The 18247-nt window shown below is 57.7% G+C and overlaps 1 protein-coding gene across 3 annotated transcripts in view; it reads left to right on the forward strand.

Annotated features, from left to right (window-relative positions):
- SCN4A (sodium voltage-gated channel alpha subunit 4) overlaps window positions 1-18247 on the forward strand; it is a 42583-nt gene that overhangs the window by 19696 nt on the left and 4640 nt on the right. For 2 of the 3 annotated variants that reach the window (XM_039859327.1, XM_039859328.1), the window contains 14 exons: window positions 470-679; window positions 1036-1189; window positions 2949-3187; window positions 4944-5117; window positions 5888-6244; window positions 10039-10506; window positions 12453-12585; window positions 13330-13484; window positions 14031-14204; window positions 14722-14844; window positions 16181-16459; window positions 16748-16801; window positions 17060-17197; window positions 17682-17786. In XM_039859327.1, coding sequence (XP_039715261.1) covers window positions 470-679; window positions 1036-1189; window positions 2949-3187; window positions 4944-5117; window positions 5888-6244; window positions 10039-10506; window positions 12453-12585; window positions 13330-13484; window positions 14031-14204; window positions 14722-14844; window positions 16181-16459; window positions 16748-16801; window positions 17060-17197; window positions 17682-17786 — 2763 coding nt within the window. The remainder of the gene's footprint in view (window positions 1-469; window positions 680-1035; window positions 1190-2948; window positions 3188-4943; window positions 5118-5887; window positions 6245-10038; window positions 10507-12452; window positions 12586-13329; window positions 13485-14030; window positions 14205-14721; window positions 14845-16180; window positions 16460-16747; window positions 16802-17059; window positions 17198-17681; window positions 17787-18247) is intronic. The other variant, XM_039859329.1, reaches the window with a different exon arrangement.

Below are 18247 nucleotides of genomic sequence, written 5' to 3' on the forward strand. Positions count from 1 at the left end.
AGATGTCTCCTTTGTGGGACCCCTTCAGTGCAGTGCCCCTTCGCACAGGTTCTTGGAGCCCTCCAATACTGGGCACCTGCCCAGATCTGAGCCACAGTATCTTTTTCTCTTTCTACCTTTACGAGATCTGGGCCTGGCACAGACCCCCAGTCCTCACAGTGACTAGTAGGGCAGCTCAGAAATTCAACTCTACCCATATACAATTATTTGTAGGGCAAGCAGGTTGTGTCTAGGGTGCCAGTGTCTTCTGGTCCTTGGTGACGTTTCTGACACTGAGGATGGTAATAAAAATAGCAGTAATAGTAATAACTACCATCTATAGTTTAGCCTGCCAAGGACGACTATGCCCTGCCTCGGATGGCCTCCCTGTGAAGGGACCCTCTCTCTTTACCTATCTGGGCAATGAGTGTGGGTGGGTGAAAGCAGGCAGAAGACCATGTGACGCTTCCTGTCCTGCCCTCACTCCCAGACACTCCGAGCAGCCGGCAAGACCTACATGATCTTCTTCGTGGTCATCATCTTCCTGGGCTCCTTTTACCTCATCAATCTGATCCTGGCCGTGGTGGCCATGGCGTATGCTGAGCAGAACGAGGCCACCCTGGCTGAGGATCAGGAGAAAGAAGAGGAGTTTCAGCAGATGCTGGAGAAATTCAAAAAGCAGCAGGAGGAGCTGGAGAAGGTCTGGACTCGGGGGAGAGGAGGCCAAGGACCCAGGGACCTCCCTGCCCCTCGGCCTGCGTTCTCCCAGGCGGGCTGAGGGTGAGGGAGAGGAAGGGGCAGGGGCTTCAAGGCAGGGGCAGCAGAGGCCCCAGGCTGGGGGCGTTGGTGTGTCGGGAGGCATCAGGCAATAGAAAGAGTGTTTTGCAGCTCCATGCCTCAGTTTCTCCATATGTAACAAGGATTCTGCACGAGGCTCAGTGCAGGCCAAGAAGAGGGGCCCCCATCCTAAAGGACTCGGGAGGAAGCCGAGAATCAAGTAGTTCATCCTCCTGGCTCAGAGATGGACTTCGCGCCATCTCCCTTGCTGGTCCCTAGGCCAAGGCTGCCCACGCTCTAGAAGATGCGGAGGCGGACGGTGACCCAGCCCACGGGAAAGACTGCAATGGCAGCCTGGACACATTGCCGGGGGAGAAGGGGCCCCCAAGGCAGAGCTGCAGCGCAGACAGTGGCATCTCGGATGCTATGGAGGGTGAGTGCCCGGCACCCCCATACCTGTCCTACTCCGCCTGCCATGCCCGTCAGGCCACTCGGGTTCCTGGGGGGTGGGGGGTGGGGCTGGCTGGGCCCAGCTTCAGGACAGTAACTTAATATGGACATCGAAGAAATGACCGTGATAAATATAGTCCCGGCTTAACCCAGCCCAGTTCTGGCTACAAGGCCGAGCTGCTGTGGGAACTGGGGGCTTCCGGGAGGGCCTTGGGGGCTGCCAAGGCAACGGTGAAAGACAGGATAATAATACTAACCAGGAAGGCCCAATGTTCCGGAAACTGGAGATCCTGCTCCTCAAATGTCCTCTGGGTAAAAGTTAAAGGCCGAAGGTCAGACTCCACCCAGACAGAGTCACAGACTCCCCCAAATCCCCATGCTGTTCCACGAGTCTCAGGAGGAGAGTAAGGATGAGGTAATGAAGAGAGGGTAGATCCATACACGCAGATGGCTGGATGGGCTGCAAGATTAATGGATGGGAAGAGACATGGGTGTATGGGTGACTGAGAGGGAGGGAAGGAAGAAAAGAGAGAGGATGGAAGAGAAGGAAGGAAGGGAATCTGTCACAGAAGAGACCTGGTCCCCTTCTCAAGCAACTTGCTTTGTGCCAGGAAGGACTTGGAGGTCCCAGAGGACTTTGCAAACCTCTAGAGGGCACCATGTCACCTGACCTTATATGACAGGCATCCAGGTATCTGTGTGCTCTGCCAGAGAATGCCCCAGGGAACGCTGGGCAGAGCTGACAGAGGAGGTCACTCAGCGCTGCCCTGACTGGGAAGGTTGTGAGACGTTCCAGCAATAATGCCTGCAGCAGCACCCAGGTTGCGGGCGGGGGAGGGGTTACACTCAGACTAGAATCTGCTACCTTTGAGAGAGGTCCAGTTTGCTAATTCCTGGGTAAGGATAAGAGTCAGCTACCCCCACCCCTGTGGTACCCCAATCATGCACTCGAACCTAGGTGTCCATGGGGCTGCCCTCTACTCCAATCCCCTTTGCTCCTCTGTGAAGTGGGAGGCACTAATAGCACTTCCCTTATAAATGTCTGGTGGGAATTAACCGAGGTCATTACCTAGGCCAAGGACTCCCACAGGCCGAAGAGGCCTGGACGGCCCAGAGAGGGAACAGCTTTATCCATGGGCCTGATGGAGCCCCAGGGCTTTAGAGCTGGGGTGACAAGGACAGGGGCTATTTCCAGAAAGCAGCTCTGGTGGGAAAGGACGACATGGCTGGGGACAGTCGGGGGGGGCGGGTGGCATTATTGCCAGCAGGAGAAAGAGCCCACAGGGGATCTCTGTGATCCCCAGTAGCATCGGGCAGTGGCAGGTGGAATTGGGACCCGACCTTCAGTAGTGACCTCCCACCACCCCCTGGGGACCCTCGGGCCCAGCCAGAGCAGGGTGGGGGTCATAGCCTTAAGGGGCCACTGGCAGGGGTGGGAGTCACCGAGAGGCGGGGCTTCGTGGGGTGTGTCAAGAAGGCAGATCTTGAAGCAGAGCATTGAGAGAAAGGGCTTGGGGTAAAGCTCACTGAGGGGGCGGGCCTTTGAGGTGGAGTCTGGAGAGGTGGGTTTGAGGGTGACGTACTGAGAGGAACTGGAGTAAGCGTTCCTGAGGGGGCAGAGTTTGAGATGTGGAGATCTATGGGAGGGGGTTCGAAGGGGGGTGGTACAAAGATCTAGGCGGTGGAAGGTAGCACGTGAGAGGCGGATCCTCGTCAGGTGTCTGTTTCCACTCTGCTCCCAGAGCTGGAAGAGGCCCAGAAGAAGTGCCCCCCGTGGTGGTACAAGTGCTCCCACAAAGTGCTCATATGGAACTGCTGCACCCCATGGGTGAAGTTCAAGAACATCGTCCACCTGATAGTCATGGACCCCTTCGTGGACCTGGGCATCACCATCTGCATCGTGCTCAACACCCTCTTCATGGCCATGGAACATTACCCCATGACAGAGCACTTTGACCAAGTGCTCAGCGTGGGCAACCTGGTAGGGAGAGGACGGGGCAGAGGATGGGGAGGGGCGGTCATTCCCAGACAGGACGGGGAGGGGACGAGGCTGATGGGCTATCTGGTCTGTGTGAACTGGGGGGCATGCCACTGGGGCACAGGCTGCGGTTACTTCCCCAGCACGTGGGGGAAGTGAGCTGGTGTACAAGGGAGGTCCCTGGGCTGATCTATGGGATGTGGTATTTGGGTTTCAGGGTTGAGAGTGGGGATGAGGTGCTGGAATCCTTAAGATCGGGACTCCGGGGGCTCTGGGGTCCAGGCCACGCCCTGCAGGCAGAGATGGGGCCATTGGGGCATGGAGGGGTGTGGGGACAGCTGGGTGACAAGCCTCTCCACTTTCAGTGGTTGTTGTGGGCCTAAGAGGGACTAAGGGACCTGGAAGTGCGCCATATAGCCATGGGCACCCAGGCCCAAGAGGGCCCAGCTCGCCCTGGAGGCCCCCGGGCGTAGTCCCCCCACCTTCGGCCTCCCTGCCGCTACCATCTTCCCAGCACGGCCAGGCCAGCTCCCCTCTCCGGCTCTTCCTGACCCGCTATTGTTGACACACACTGATCCGCCTGCTTATCCCTGCCCATTAGGAGCATTATCACCTTGTTGCCAGCCCCGGTGCAGCCTGACAAAGGGACAAAAGCCACCTCCTCCCCCAGCCCTCACCTGCCCTTCCCAATTCTCTTCAAATTTTTCCAGGATGGCAAATGGGCAAGATGCTCCTCCCACCCCTGAGGGTGGGGGGCCTAGGGAGAGTAATATTTGTGGCCTGGGGCAGGGCAGGACTGGGTGGGTAGCAAGGGAAGCAGATCCTGCGAGGCAGGCAGGTCTGTCCCATGGAGATGCCCTGGGCAACCTTGGCCAGGCTGAGTTGGAGGGGCCAGCCTGCGCTCTGGACTTGGCGCAGCTGCCAGGGTGTGCGTGATGGGCCCAGCCCGCCGCCTGCTCACCCCCTGCCCACACTCTGCTGTTTTCTGGGCACCTGCTGTAGCCAGGGACAGCTTCTAGGCGGGGCCCAGCATGTGCCTGGGCAGGCTGTGGGCCCAGGGCAGCTGGTGCCCGGCAGGAGGGGGGCTGTGCCCAGGGAGCTTTCAGGGGCTCCACAGCCCTCAGACTCCATCCCCAGGATTTTAGGGGACAGCTCTGGCCTTCTCATTGTTCCCAACTTTGTCCCCTCTTTGGCCCCTGCCCTAGACTTCTGAGTCCACCAAGATTTGCTGGGTCCTGGGACTCCTGCCAACAAAGGTAGAGAGGCTGTAGGGTGTAGAGACAGGAGACTGACGTAGGCAGGTCCGAGACCTGACTCGTCCCATGTGGGCAGCGTGACTGAGTGCTTGCCATCAACTTCGAGCCTCAGTTTTCTCATCTCTGTGACCAGTGTGCTAATCCCTCCCAACTCCATAGAAATCAGCCGACTCTCCAGGTCATGGTGCAAACCAGAAAGTGATGTGAACACTCTGTAAGTGTTCGATGTTACTATGCGTACGGGGAGCCCCCAAGAAGTTAAGTGGCGGCCCATGGTCACATGGCCGGAAACAGTTGAGTCCAGGTCTCTGGGTGGCCCCGTCTGCCCTGTGGCATGGCCCTTCTGTTCTTCTCCCTCATACACGTCAGCCGTGGGGACCACTGCCTGGCCCCTCAGAGCTCTGGACCCCTCCCCTCAGCCAGGAGGTGAGAGTAGAGTGGGACATTTCCAGGGCCATGTGCTCCCTGAGGCTTTGTAACAGAGACCGCACCCCACCCCACAGGTCTTCACGGGCATCTTCACAGCGGAGATGGTGCTGAAGCTCATCGCCATGGACCCCTACGAGTACTTCCAGCAGGGCTGGAATGTCTTTGACAGTATCATCGTCACCCTCAGCCTGGTGGAACTGGGCCTGGCCAACGTGCAGGGGCTGTCCGTGCTTCGCTCATTCCGGCTGGTGCGTAAGGCCCCCGGGCCAGGGCCGAGGCGGGGCAGGGCTAGGACCCCCCAGGAAGGTGGGAGGAGAAGCCCTTCTGTCCTCCTGCATTGCCACTCCACCCTCAGGAACTTTCCTACTGGAAACAAGGAGGAAGGGAGCCCTCCCCTCCATTATCACACAGGGCTGCTGAGGGGGCCAAACGACAGCCCAGGAGCTTGACCCCCTTAGTGACCTTGGGTGGCAGTGGAATGAGGATTTCAGCCCATACCACAGACCCGAAAGCTGAGGCTTGGGAACCTCATTAGTAATGAAATGGAAACGTCGAAGTAGTTTCCTTTCCACCACCCCATAGGAGCGTTTTTAATATTTTTTTTAAACTTTATCACGAGACCTTTCATGCACCTACAAAAGTATATAGAGAGTATAATATAGCCATGGGCACCCAGGATAAAAACCTCTATGTACGTATCACTCAGCTTCAACAGCCATCAATACTCTACAGTTTTCCTTTCAACTGTCCCCCAACTTTATGGGGGTGTATGTTAAAGCAGATCCCAACATATAATTTCGTCTGTATCTTTAACAGATAAGGACATTTTTTTTTTCTGTTGAGCATAAGGTGGTAGGTAGGATGCGAATGTTCCCATTGAGCAGAGAGGCAAACTGAGGCCTCCAATCTCTCAGGGAATGGGAGGTAGAGCTGTTTGAGATGGTTCCTTTTGCCAAAGATGGGGCTGGGCCAGGGGTCCCTGAGCCTCATTCGCCCCTGCCCTCCCCTCGGCCGGCAGCTGCGGGTCTTCAAACTGGCCAAGTCGTGGCCCACGCTGAACATGCTCATCAAGATCATCGGCAACTCGGTGGGAGCGCTGGGCAACCTGACGCTGGTGCTGGCCATCATCGTGTTCATCTTCGCCGTGGTGGGCATGCAGCTGTTCGGCAAGAGCTACAAGGAGTGTGTGTGCAAGATCTCGTCGGACTGCAGCCTGCCCCGCTGGCATATGCACGACTTCTTCCACTCCTTCCTCATCGTCTTCCGCATCCTGTGCGGGGAGTGGATCGAGACCATGTGGGACTGCATGGAGGTGGCCGGCCAACCCATGTGCCTCACCGTCTTCCTCATGGTCATGGTCATCGGCAACCTCGTGGTGAGTGAGGCCTGCTGGGTGGCTCCCCCACCCTCGCCCAGGAAATCCAAGTGTCTGGGACGTGGCGTTCCTTTATTTCCTTGGAATCGAGCTGTCATTGGAGGGCCCTTTCCCTAGGAGGTTGAACTTTATGAAATCTCTGATACTCAGCTCTTGCCTACCTTTCCCTTTTCCCCCTTAAAATGGCAATCTTTTGTGGTTTCATCCGGTGGCTCTCAATTTTTTACCTGCTTAAGAATCACCTGGGAGTTTCTTAGAACCTAGATTCCCACCTCACCATCCCCAGAGTCTAATTTGGCAGCTCCGGGCCAGGCCTGGGAATCTGCATTTCTAATGAGCTCCTGGTGATGCCGCTGCCTCCCAGGGATGGGACTCTGAGTAGTACTGCTGAAACCTAGTTGTCTTGGATAAAGTAACATAATAACTGTAATCAGACAGACCCATGTTCTAGTCCCAGCTCCTCTGCCATCTGTGTGCCCTTGAACTAATGACTGCTCTCTGGTCAGCTGGGTTCTCTAACTCCACACGTAAGAAAAACGATAGGTACCTTAAGAGGTAGCTGGGAGGAGTGGCCGTGACGGTGTGCAAGAAGGCACAGTGTGAGGTGGGTCCCAGGAGCTCCTGGGCCTCTTGGCCCTTCTCCCACCCTCTCCCCGTCCTCCGTTCCTGGGAAACGGGCCTCGGCATTGAGAGAATCCAGAGATGGCAGAAACAGCATTCATTCTGCTTTCTGTGGCTCAGGGCCTGGCACGTGGGGCTGGTGCAGGGCGGAGGTACAGGGGCCGATGAGAAACAGGGCCGTGGGCCAACTGACGAGCATTTCTGTGGCTGGGGCCTGGGAGACGTCTCTCCTCTCCCTGCTGACCCAGACTCCTCCTGTTCCCTGGGTGGGGTGGGGATCTGTCCTCCCAGGAGTGCTGTGCCCAGCTGCCCCGATGCCATGGCGGGCACTGCCCTGGGCAATGGGGTGAGGAGACGCACGTCCCCAAGTTCTGCAAAGGCCTGTGGAATCCTCAGGCCGCTGGGTCAGCGCTTCTCAGATGTCACCAAGCTCCGGCTGGGGCAGGAACAAGCTGCTGGGGGTGGAGGGGGGTGTCACCTCGACTGAGGAGGAGATCATAGGATAAGTTCCTGAGCCCCCAAGGGCCATTTAGCTGGGAGGACTCACGGAGGGAGGCTTTGTGGAGTAGAGAGGGAGAGACAAGATGCCGGGGAGCGCTCTGGGGCGGGATTAGGGTGCCGGTAGCAGGCTCCAAGTAGCCGTTCGTGAGTGTAAGTTTAAGGGCCTGAGGGTGACTGAAAGGGTCTGTCTATATGTGTGACAACTCTAAAACAGTTCAAGCCCCCACTTTGCCGCTACTGACTGGGACTTCTTGAGCAAGTTATTTAACCTCTCTACCCTTAGTTTTTCTCATCTGGAAAATGGGAGTGCTAATGGTGGTGACCTACTTCCCTGGGTGGTCCTGAAGGATACATACACACGTCTAAGTGCTTAGTAAAGCACTTGGCCCCGAGGCCAGGGGCATTCACGTGGGTGCAGTGGTGGTGTCGATCCCCGCCATCAGTATCTGAGGATCGGGCTCCCGCGGTGTGCCAGTCCCTGCTCAAAGGGCTTTATTTACATTATCCCTAATGCTCTTGACAATTCAGCAAGGCAGGAAATGTTAGTTAGCTCTGTGCTTCGAGGAGGCACTGCCCAGAACTACACAGACAGTGAGAAAAGGAGCCCAGACTAGAACCCGGATCTGCGTAACTCCAATAACAGTGAGATTAACAAGAGCAGCAATAGTGATAGAGAAAATGTCAACACTAGCAACCCCGATGACGGCTGAGCTCTAGCATTTATGCGGCATTCCAAGCCCTTTCCATGTCCTCATCTCTACTTTGTAGATCAGGAAGCAAAGGCTCAGGGAGGTAACTTAGCAACCTGTACAGGATTTGAACCCAAGCAGTGTGGCTCCAGAGTCTGGAACCACTTCACTGCACTGCCTCTGTATGCATGTCACCCACACTCTGTGATCACAGACACAGACGTGCGCACACATGCACGTGTACGCACACGCGCGCACACACCCACACACCCACGCGCACACACACACACGACACCATTTTCTGGCCCAGCTCTGTGGCTCTCCCACTTTGCTCAGAGGGAGTGGAATGGCTAAGGGAGGCAGCACTGCCAGCTTCTTGGGCACTGTCCCCGCCCTCCCCCAGGCTCATGGACAGATGTCATCGGAGGGCATGGGGGCACTCTGCTAGGGAGTGTGGGGACCTGAGTCCCCTATGTGCATGGCACTTGGGTACTTCCTCTGGGTTCCCGTGAAGAAGAGGAAGTGACTGGATCATAGGTAGCCCACCCCTCAGAACCCCGAGGGGAACGTGAAGTCGATCCCCCTCTCGCTGGCCCTCCTCTCCGCGCCTTGCCTGAGGCGGCTATTTCTGTCCCAGGCAGGAGCCGTGTGCAAACCCTGCTGACCCAGAGAGCAGCTAATTCCCATCTCAGATGTGTTTCTGGCAACTGGACACCTCTCCCTGAAAGAGGGAAAGGAAGACCAATAAATTTTGGTGGAGGGCAAAGGCAGAGAAGTAGCTAGGGGCATAGAGATGGAGCAGAATCCCCTCCCCGCCCCCCCAACACATTTTCCCAAAGAGAATATATACAACATATATATTTTAAAGCTATTGTGTTAACGAGACAGTTAAGACAGTGACAAAAAGACCTTGGAAGACACTGGTGAAAGTCAAACAGCAAGAGACACAAGGAGAAGGTGGGCAAGGGTGGCCAGTTCACATGTACCCTACGTCCTTGTGTCCACTCGCCCACCCAAGCCCTCCCCAAAGCCCCCAGAAAAAGAACCCGGCCCTGCCTTCCATTATTGCACGCATAATAGCCAACATGTTTCGAGTACCTACTGTGTGCTCTATTTTGTACTGATCTTTTCATTCTTACAATGCAAGGAGGAAGGTACTGAAATCATCCTCATTATACAGATGAGAAAACTAAGGCACAAAGCAGGGATATGCCTTATTCCTAATGCTCTTGACAATCCCTAATGCTCTTGGGGTAGGTCTGACCAAGCAGTGTGGTTTCAAAACCTCTGTGCCCATCTCTGCTGCCATGCAAATGCACACACTGTATTTGTCTCATCAAGTGTCTGTCTCTAGTAGGCAGGAGCTCCCTGAGGCCACTTATTCCTGTGTAGTAAATGTTCATCCACTGGAAAATAAAGTTGATGGGGGCTAGACCAGTAGCCTCTTAAGACCCTTTCATCAGGGCTATGGGAAGAGAACCAGGCGGAGCAGGGAATCTAACAGGGAGAAAAGAGGGTGAATAGCAGGAGGTCAAAAATCCCTTCCAGAGCAATAAGAAACATGCATCTGAGCCCCAGGACCACGGGGCCTATTAAAATCCCACTTAACAGACAAAAGAAGGCTCGAAAGATTCAGGTTCCCAGTTAAGTCTTGGAAGCTTGAAGATGTGTGTCCTGTTTTTTGTTCTTCATCCCTTGGCTGTGGAGGTGGAGGACAGTGTCCCAGAAAGAGCCCCTGTCTGTCACCCAGGGGACCCCCCCAAACCCTGCCTCGGCCTCAGTCAGCAGAGTCCTACCCCGTGCCCAACCCTCAGTCTCTTTATCTGAAATTTGAGGTTGATAGTAACACTTCCCACCTCCAGGAGCAGTCAAAAGGATTTCATTAGGTGACGTCCTTTTAAATGCTCAGCATGGGGTAGGTCTGACCTGGCACCCTCGGGGGCTCAGAGGCTGAGCTGAGGCTCCCCCACCCCTGACCCCCAGGTCCTGAACCTCTTCTTGGCCCTGCTGCTGAGCTCCTTCAGCGCCGACAGCCTGGCAGCCTCGGACGAGGACGGCGAGATGAACAACCTGCAGATCGCGATTGAGCGCATCAAGTGGGGCATCGGCTTCGTCAAGACCTTCCTGCTGGGGCTGCTGCGCGGCAAGATCCTGAGCCCCAAGGAGATCATGCTCAAGATCGGGGGGCCCGGGGGGGCCGAGAAGAGTGGCCCCGAGGATGAGAAGGAGCCGCCACCTGAGGAGGGCGACGAGGACCTAAAGAAGGACAATAACATCCTGAACCACGTGGGCCTGGCTGACGGGCCTCCCCCCAGCATCGAGCTGGACCACCTCAATTTCATCAACAACCCCTACCTGACCATCCATGTGCCCATCGCCTCCGAAGAGTCTGACCTGGAGATGCCGACGGAGGAGGAGACGGACACCTTCTCGGAGCCTGAGGACGTCAAGGTGAGCCCGTCACGGGGCCCGGCTTGAGGGGTCGGGGGTCAGATAGACAAGGCTTCACATTTTTGTGTGACCTCGGACAAGTCTTCAAGCTTCAGTGTCTCTACCTGTAAATGGGGGTGACGACACCTACCTCGTGGCACCTCGATGGGCGTTAGATGAAATGGCGTGTGTAAAGTGCTTGGTGAGCTCCTTCTGAATGGTGGCTGTTATTTCTATTATTAATACTATTATTATGACCCGCCCTGCCTGTTCTGACAGCCTGGTACCCCTTCACTCCCAACCCACAGCGCCACCTGGGCCCCATCTCACCAGCAGGTGGCGCTCTTGGACAGGCTGTTCTGACCTGCGGCACCTCAGCTCTGGGGCTAGGACCCAAGAGGCCTCTCTTCATCCTCTTCTGGGTTTGAAACCCCTGCCAAGCTCTTGCCATTGTCATCTGTTTCTGTTTAGAACCCACCTGGGGCTGGTTCCAATATCCCAGTGTGGGCCAAGCTAGGCCTAGACTTGGGACTCAGAGACCTATGGGTTCGGTGCAAGGAGAACCGAGATCTGGGGCTCAGCCTCTGCAGGAACCTGACCCCCCACCCCAGCCCATGCAGGGGGCCTGCAGCTTGAGATGCCGCCTCTTCATGTCCCTTCTCTTCAAGGGTCAGGAGGGACTGCCGGTCACCTACAGAAGCTCACACTGAGGCTGGGGCCTTTCCTGGGCCTCCCGGGGAAGCTGACTCTGAGCCCCCTCACCCACCCTCCAGCTCTGGCACAGGAAGGACTAGCATAAGCTAGGTCTGGGCCCCCTGCCCACCTCCACCCTATTGGCCCTGGGCCTGGCTGGGCACCAGAGCCTGGATGAACTTTGCCCTGAAAGCTCTTGACTTCTTATTCCGCCCCCAAATATGTGGCATGCTGACTTATCAGGAGGCCGCGTGCCTGCCAAGCTATAAATACCCAGGGAAATGTGGCACCGGCCTCAGTAAGAGGACTAGGGGTGGGGGAGAACCCCCAGGGCCAAGGCTCTGGGCGCTCTTTAAAGAGGGGCAAGCACGGCTCCCAGAGGGATTGTGAGAATGGGGGCACATGGGCGGGGCACGTGGTGCATTGGATGCCCCGTGCCTCGACCTTCCTTTCTGTCAGCTGGGCACAAGACTCTCCTGGTTTTCTGGTCATCATTCTGGATCCGGAGCTGGCCTCGAGCTGCCCTCTCCATTTTCCCCTTCAGGGGCCTTAGCCCTAGCTGCGAAGAGGTCCCCTTGAGGAGTGGAGTCTGGGCCTGGGATGCTGACTGGGCAGCACCGGGAGGAGGTGGGGGAAGGCCTGGCCAGGCCAGAGCACCAGTGTCCCGTCAGGTTATCTTGGCCCCAGGCTGGAGCTTCAGCTGGGAAAATTGTCCATCCTTTTTGGATCCCTGAGCCCCTGGGGACAAGAAACTCAGGCCCGGGAACGCTGGTTGTTATCTGCGGGCTGTGGCAGCCCCTGTCTGTCCCGACCCCCTTTCGCGCCCCTTCAGAAGTGCCTTCAGGCCTCTAGTTCCTCTGCTGCCTTCCTCATGCCACCCCACTCCTCCCAGAACCCCCAGCAGCCCAAGCCACGCCCAGCCCACTTGTCTCCCCGCCTCTTTTCATACCTGAGGCCCTCACATGTCTCTTCATGCCCTCGCCACCCGTGCTCAGGCCTCAGCCCTGCCCTGTTCCAAATCTAAGTGCCATGAGAGCAGGAGCATAGCTGCCATGGTCCCTGGTTCTTCTGCACAGGCCACGGTGCCGGCTCCATGATCCGTGGGTGAGCGGGCAAGTGAATGGATGAATGAATGGATGAATGAATGAATGAATGAATGAGAGTAGGTCTGCTCCACCTCCTCTTTCTCCTCTCCCTCTGGCCTCCTACTCTGATCTCCTCCTCCCCACCTGGTGGGAAGACCCAGGGGTCACACCACCCTGTGGCCTCTGCAGAAGCCGCCACGGCCCCTCGACGCGAACTCCTCCGTCTGTAGCACAGCTGACTACAAGCCCCCCGAGGAGGATCCTGAGGAACAAGCTGAGGAGAACCCCGAGGGGGAGCAGCCTGAGGAGTGCTTCACTGAGGGTGAGCCCACACGTGTGCACCCCCACCTGGCCTTGTGCCTCCTCTGGGACATCCTGGGGACATGCACATCACTGAAAGCATGCGGGCCTCCTTCCCCGGATGCTACCCTATCCTGCTGCACCAGGGAGGGGTGTCAGAGCCAGGGTGCCTCCAAACCCCGAACCTGAGCCTCAAGTGTGTGCAGTAAGTGATGGAAGTGCCCTGAGCGTGGCCATGCAGAACCCCAAAGAGCCCAAGTGTGGCCGGGCGTGAAGCAAGTGCTCAGGAATGGCTGCTCCGAGACCGTCATCCTCCTCCTCGGCTTCATCTGTGTGGAGAAAGGCCTGCCCAGCCCCTCAGGAGACAGCCCTGGAGAAATATCTTTGCCCAGAGAAAGTGGGCTGCGCAAAGTGAAGGCTACCTGGGTGGATTGAGGGAGGATGGGGTCGGTTGATAGACAGCTACAGGGCAGGCGGCCTACATCCCTGCATGTCTTTCCTCCGTGTGTCCATCCCTGGAGGCAGTTGGCACATGGGCGGAGTAGGCTGTGGAGGGAGGGCCTCGAGGGAGGGGCTGGACCACCCTACTTCCCACCTATTTCCAACCAGCAGTGGAGGACATGGAGCCAGGTGTTGGGGGCCCCAAGTGTGGGGGCAGTGCGGTGGAGGGCTGGAGCGTACACCCCAGGAAAGTGCAGGGAACATACTGCCTGCATCTGGAGGTGGTCCCCCGGCCTGTGACGTCATGCCCCGCTCACTCCCCCAGCCTGTGTGCAGCGCTGCCCCTTCCTCTACGTGGACATCTCCCAGGGCCGTGGGAAGACGTGGTGGACCCTCCGCAGGGCCTGTTTCAAGATCGTCGAGCACAACTGGTTCGAGACCTTCATTGTCTTCATGATCCTGCTAAGTAGTGGAGCCCTGGTAGGTGCCACCCTGGGGGACGGGCATGGGCAGGGACGGGTGCCAGGCCCAAAGCAGCGACAGGTGCCGGGCCCTTCCACACTGTGGGAGGGATGCAGCCTGCACAGTCTCCAACCCAGAGTCCTAGAGGAACTCACCTGTGGTTGCAGGATGCATTGTAGAATGTATTAATTTTCTTAAAGCGACAGTTAGGGTCTGACTCTGTTTGCAGCCGGCCGCAGGTGCCTTCCAGGGGGGAGGATGGGAAGGCCCTGGGAATCTGGTGGGGCAGGATTGAAGCTGAGCCCCTGTGAAATTCCCTGGCAGGTGACTGAGCATTGCTACTATTCAGCCTGGGGAAGGGGAGCTGAGGGGCTTCTCCCCACAGGGACACTTGCTCATCCCATGATGGGCACAGGGAGTCTGGGAAAAGCCTCCAGCCTGCCCCAATCCTCGTCCCCAGGTCAGCCCCCTGGGAACCAGCAGCATCAGACAGGGTAGGGGACGTGGCTGCTGCCCCGGCCTCCCAGGCCCTGGCCTCCCCCCACCATGCTGGTGTCCCCCCAGGCCTTCGAGGACATCTACATCGAGCAGCGGCGTGTCATCCGCACCATCCTGGAGTACGCTGACAAGATCTTCACCTACATCTTCATCCTGGAGATGCTGCTCAAGTGGGTGGCCTACGGCTTCAAGGTGTACTTCACCAACGCCTGGTGCTGGCTCGACTTCCTCATCGTGGACGTGAGTGTGACCTGCAGCCGGTCCCAGAGCCTGTCCTTGGGGTCAAGGGCCTTAGGAAGCCTCAGCCCAAGGGGCAGGAGCTGCATGAGGCCACATAGCGCATCAGAATCCCCATCAACGTGCTCCCGCGGAGACTGGCCTCTGGGAAGGGGGATAGCGGGCTAGGGGGACCGCTCTTCTCCTGAAAGAAAGGGGTGTCTTGGGAGGGTTACTTAACCGTCCTTGCCAATATCTGTGGAGGATTTTGTATCCTCTCTGATGGTCACGCAGGCCTCCTGTTTACTGTCATCTCAGTTCATCGATGACATCTCCGGAACCCAACCCGGGTGCTGGGACAATGCCCAGCAGACAGGACCACCCACTAAGGAAGGGGTCTGGGAGAGACACCCTAGAGCTGAGTCCAGGAATACCCCCGTGGGGGACCTGTCCCTGAGGACTGTGTCCCTGGGCTTGGGGAGGGGGCAGCCAGGGGCCCCGTACTCCCTGACAGCACCCGCCCCCCCCTTTCTCTTTACAGGTCTCCATCATCAGCTTGGTGGCCAATTGGCTGGGTTACTCAGAACTGGGACCCATCAAATCCCTGCGGACGCTGCGGGCCCTTCGTCCCCTGAGGGCGCTGTCCCGATTCGAGGGCATGAGGGTGGGTGTTGAGGGGCCTCTGAGTAGGACTGGGGAGTGGGGAGACAGCCACCGCAGGGCACCGTGCAGGGGTACGTGTCTGTGCTCTGGCCACCAGCAGGGGAAGCAGAGGGCTCTGCCCACCGCCCTGCTGAAGGCCAGGCTTGCTCCTCCTGCCCCCACCCAGGCACCCTCCCACGCCAGCCCCCACTCCTGCTCTCAGACCTGCTCCTAAGCTTATCTCTGCCACCACTGGGGGCAGCAGAGGCTGCAGCAACTCCCAGGAGGGCCCTGTGGCAGGGAGGGCAGAGGGAAAGCTGGTCGGTGGGGGGTTTATGGGTGTCCTTCCCAGCCTCAGACCGGGGCCCCCCAGGGCTCTGAGACTTGAGCAAGTGAGCAGGTACTTGTGCCCCAGGCTCTGAGCCTGCTGACCCTTGAGCTCAAGGTCATGCCAAGTTTGGAAAGATCCCCTCAGGCCCTTGATGGTGGAAGTGACAGGTAAACAGGGTTTGAGCAAGACTAAAGGGGCTTCCCCAGCAAAGGGAGGTCTGCTGGGAACTCAGGAGGGTCCACGAAATGGCTGGTCATAGGCCAGCAGTGCGCTCAGCCCCAGTGAGTCTCCCATTCATGCAAGGGGGAAAGCCAGTACAGGCCCCACCTCCACCCCAAGTGGGAGACCCCTCCCCTCTGAGCGGAAATGACCTGCCACACAGCTGTTTGGTGCCTCAGCCAGGAAACCCCCACCCCCCAGCTATCAGGCCTGTGCCACCCACTCTGTCTGGAGGTCATGAAACATCTCCTCCTTGAAAAGGGACAGTTCTCAGATTCAGAGCAGCCTGACACAGTGAGGCTGGTCTGTGTAGCCAGGACCAGTGGGGCACAGGGCTCTGGTCACAGAGTGCTGCTGCTTTGAAGACCCTGGTGGCTTCTTTTCTGTGCCTGTCTCTAATGCTGTGAGCGGATGAGCAGGAGGTCGGTCACGGGGCCTGAGTTTCCTATGAGGGCTGAGGAAAGAGTATTTGTCTCCTGCCTGGTGACCCAAGCCAGGCCACTTCCAGAGAAGCCCAATAGTCCCGCTGTGGGCTGACAGCTCAGCCAAGCAGAAAGCCCTCTCCAACCAGCAGGCTAGCAGACCCTAACCCTGCTGTTTGCTCCCCGCCTCCCCATACAGCCCAGCAGACTTCTCCCCAGGCATGGCTTAGGTTAGCCCTCCTCCAGGAAGCTTTCCCTGAATAGCCATGCCCAGCCTAGCCTGGTCTCCTGGTTAGTGCAGGTGGGGAGCCATCTCCCAGAGGAGTCCTGGTTTCCTCCACCTGCCTGGGAGAAAACCTGCAGTGACGCCCTCCCCGGCTCCCCAGGTGGTGGTGAATGCCCTCCTGGGAGCCATCCCCTCCATTATGAATGTGCTGCTCGTCTGCCTCATCTTCTGGCTCATCTTCAGCATCATGGGTGTGAACCTGTTTGCCGGCAAGTTCTACTACTGCATCAACACCACCACCTCGGAGAGGTTTGACATCTCTGAGGTCAACAACAAGTCCGACTGCGAGAGCCTGATGCACACAGGCCAGGTCCGCTGGCTCAATGTCAAGGTCAACTATGACAACGTGGGTCTAGGCTACCTCTCTCTCCTGCAGGTGGTGAGTGTGACCCACTGGCCCTGCAGGGACCTGAGCTGGAAATGCCCCCTGTCTCTCATTGTACCTGAGCCCATGGACACTTCTTACTCGGGGGCTGCCCACCCTCTTCCAGTGCTGCGGGACGTAAAGTAGGATCTAGACCTCTCTGGTCTCTAGTGGCTACCTGCCCAGTGGAGCTCTGGGCAGGCAGCCTCTGGGGAGGACCAGGCTGGGCCAGTCGCAGGGAGCTCAAGGATGATGGAGGCAGGGAGCAGCCTCCTGCCCTCACATCCAGCCATACTCCCTCAGGCCACCTTCAAAGGCTGGATGGACATCATGTATGCAGCCGTGGACTCCCGGGAGGTGAGTAGGGGTTGCCGAGATGTGGCTGGTGAGTGAGCCAAGGTGAGGACTCAGACCAAAGACACAGTGGCACACTCTGCCCATCCTCACCTCCAACTCCGTGCTACCTGCTCAAGAGCCTCCGAGGCCCCGGGGGTGGACAGGTCTACCTCTGAGCCCTGGACCCTCCTGCCCACTGTGGGATGGGGAGCACAGAGCAGCCAACGTGTGCCGCCAAGCCTGCCCAGCACACCCCGTCCCTTCCTGTGTCCCCTGTAGAAGGAGGAGCAGCCACAGTACGAGGTGAATATGTACATGTACCTCTATTTTGTCATCTTCATCATCTTCGGATCCTTCTTCACCCTCAACCTCTTCATCGGTGTCATCATCGACAACTTCAACCAGCAGAAGAAGAAGATGAGTACTCATCTCTACCTTCCCTGCCCCCACCCCCGCACCAGGCCGCCTCCTCCTTTCCTTGGCCCGCTCATCCCTTCGTATTGCACAAATGCTGGAGGCATGGTCGAGGCAGTGAATCTGGGTTCAGATCCCACCGGGCAACCCTGAACAGGTGACTTGTCCTCCCCAAACCAAGGTTTCCTCATCTAAAAAGTGAAGGTGATGCTACCCTACCTCTCTGGGTCATTCAGAAGGACCCAAAGAGATGCTGATGGAAAGTGGCCCAAAACAGGCTGAGGTCGTGCCGGTCCCCTTTCCTCTGTCACCCCACCCCTCTCTCGTCCCTCAATCCCCATCCCTGGCCCCTCCAGGTTCCCCTCCCACTTTCCAACTGGTCCCCCTGCTGGGGTGGGGGATGCTTTAAGGGTAGTACCTGAGGTAGGGAAGTCCTAGAGGCAGAGAAGGGGGACTCCCCAACCTTATTGGCCCCATCTCACTATACTTTGGAGGGAAAGACATCTTCATGACTGAGGAACAGAAGAAATACTACAATGCCATGAAGAAGCTTGGCTCCAAGAAGCCTCAGAAGCCAATTCCTCGGCCTCAGGTACCGGCCCTCTGTGCCCCTCTTCCCACAGCCTGTATGAGCCTCCTGCCTGAGGGTGCCCATGGGGAAAATACAGCCCGCACTCTGCCCGCCAGGCTGTGTCTCTGGCATGAGGCTGGGTCCACCTGCCGGGAGGGTTGCCCTTTGCAACCGTAGCGAGGCGCTGTGTGCAGAAGCATCAGCTGCCTGCCAAACTCTAGTCACTGGTTTACCCCTCACGTGGCCCTGCAGAGCACCCCCCCGCCACTGTCCATTCACCGCCTCAGTCGGTGGCCTTGGGGGCAAGGGCCTCTAGAAGGAGGAGGAAAAGGATGGCCCTCCCCAGTGAGCAATGGCTTTGGGAGAAGGGGGAGGGGCTGCTTGGGCAGTGGAAGGATCTCAGAGTAAGGAGGGTACCCCTTAATCCCATAGAATGGCCTGGTCTGGTGGATCCGCCCTCCCTTTCCTGGCCAATGCCACTA

The sequence above is a fragment of the Pteropus medius genome, unplaced genomic scaffold, assembly GCF_902729225.1.
Source record: "Pteropus medius unplaced genomic scaffold, Ma_sr-lr_union100, whole genome shotgun sequence".
Classification (NCBI taxonomy): domain Eukaryota; kingdom Metazoa; phylum Chordata; class Mammalia; order Chiroptera; family Pteropodidae; genus Pteropus; species Pteropus medius.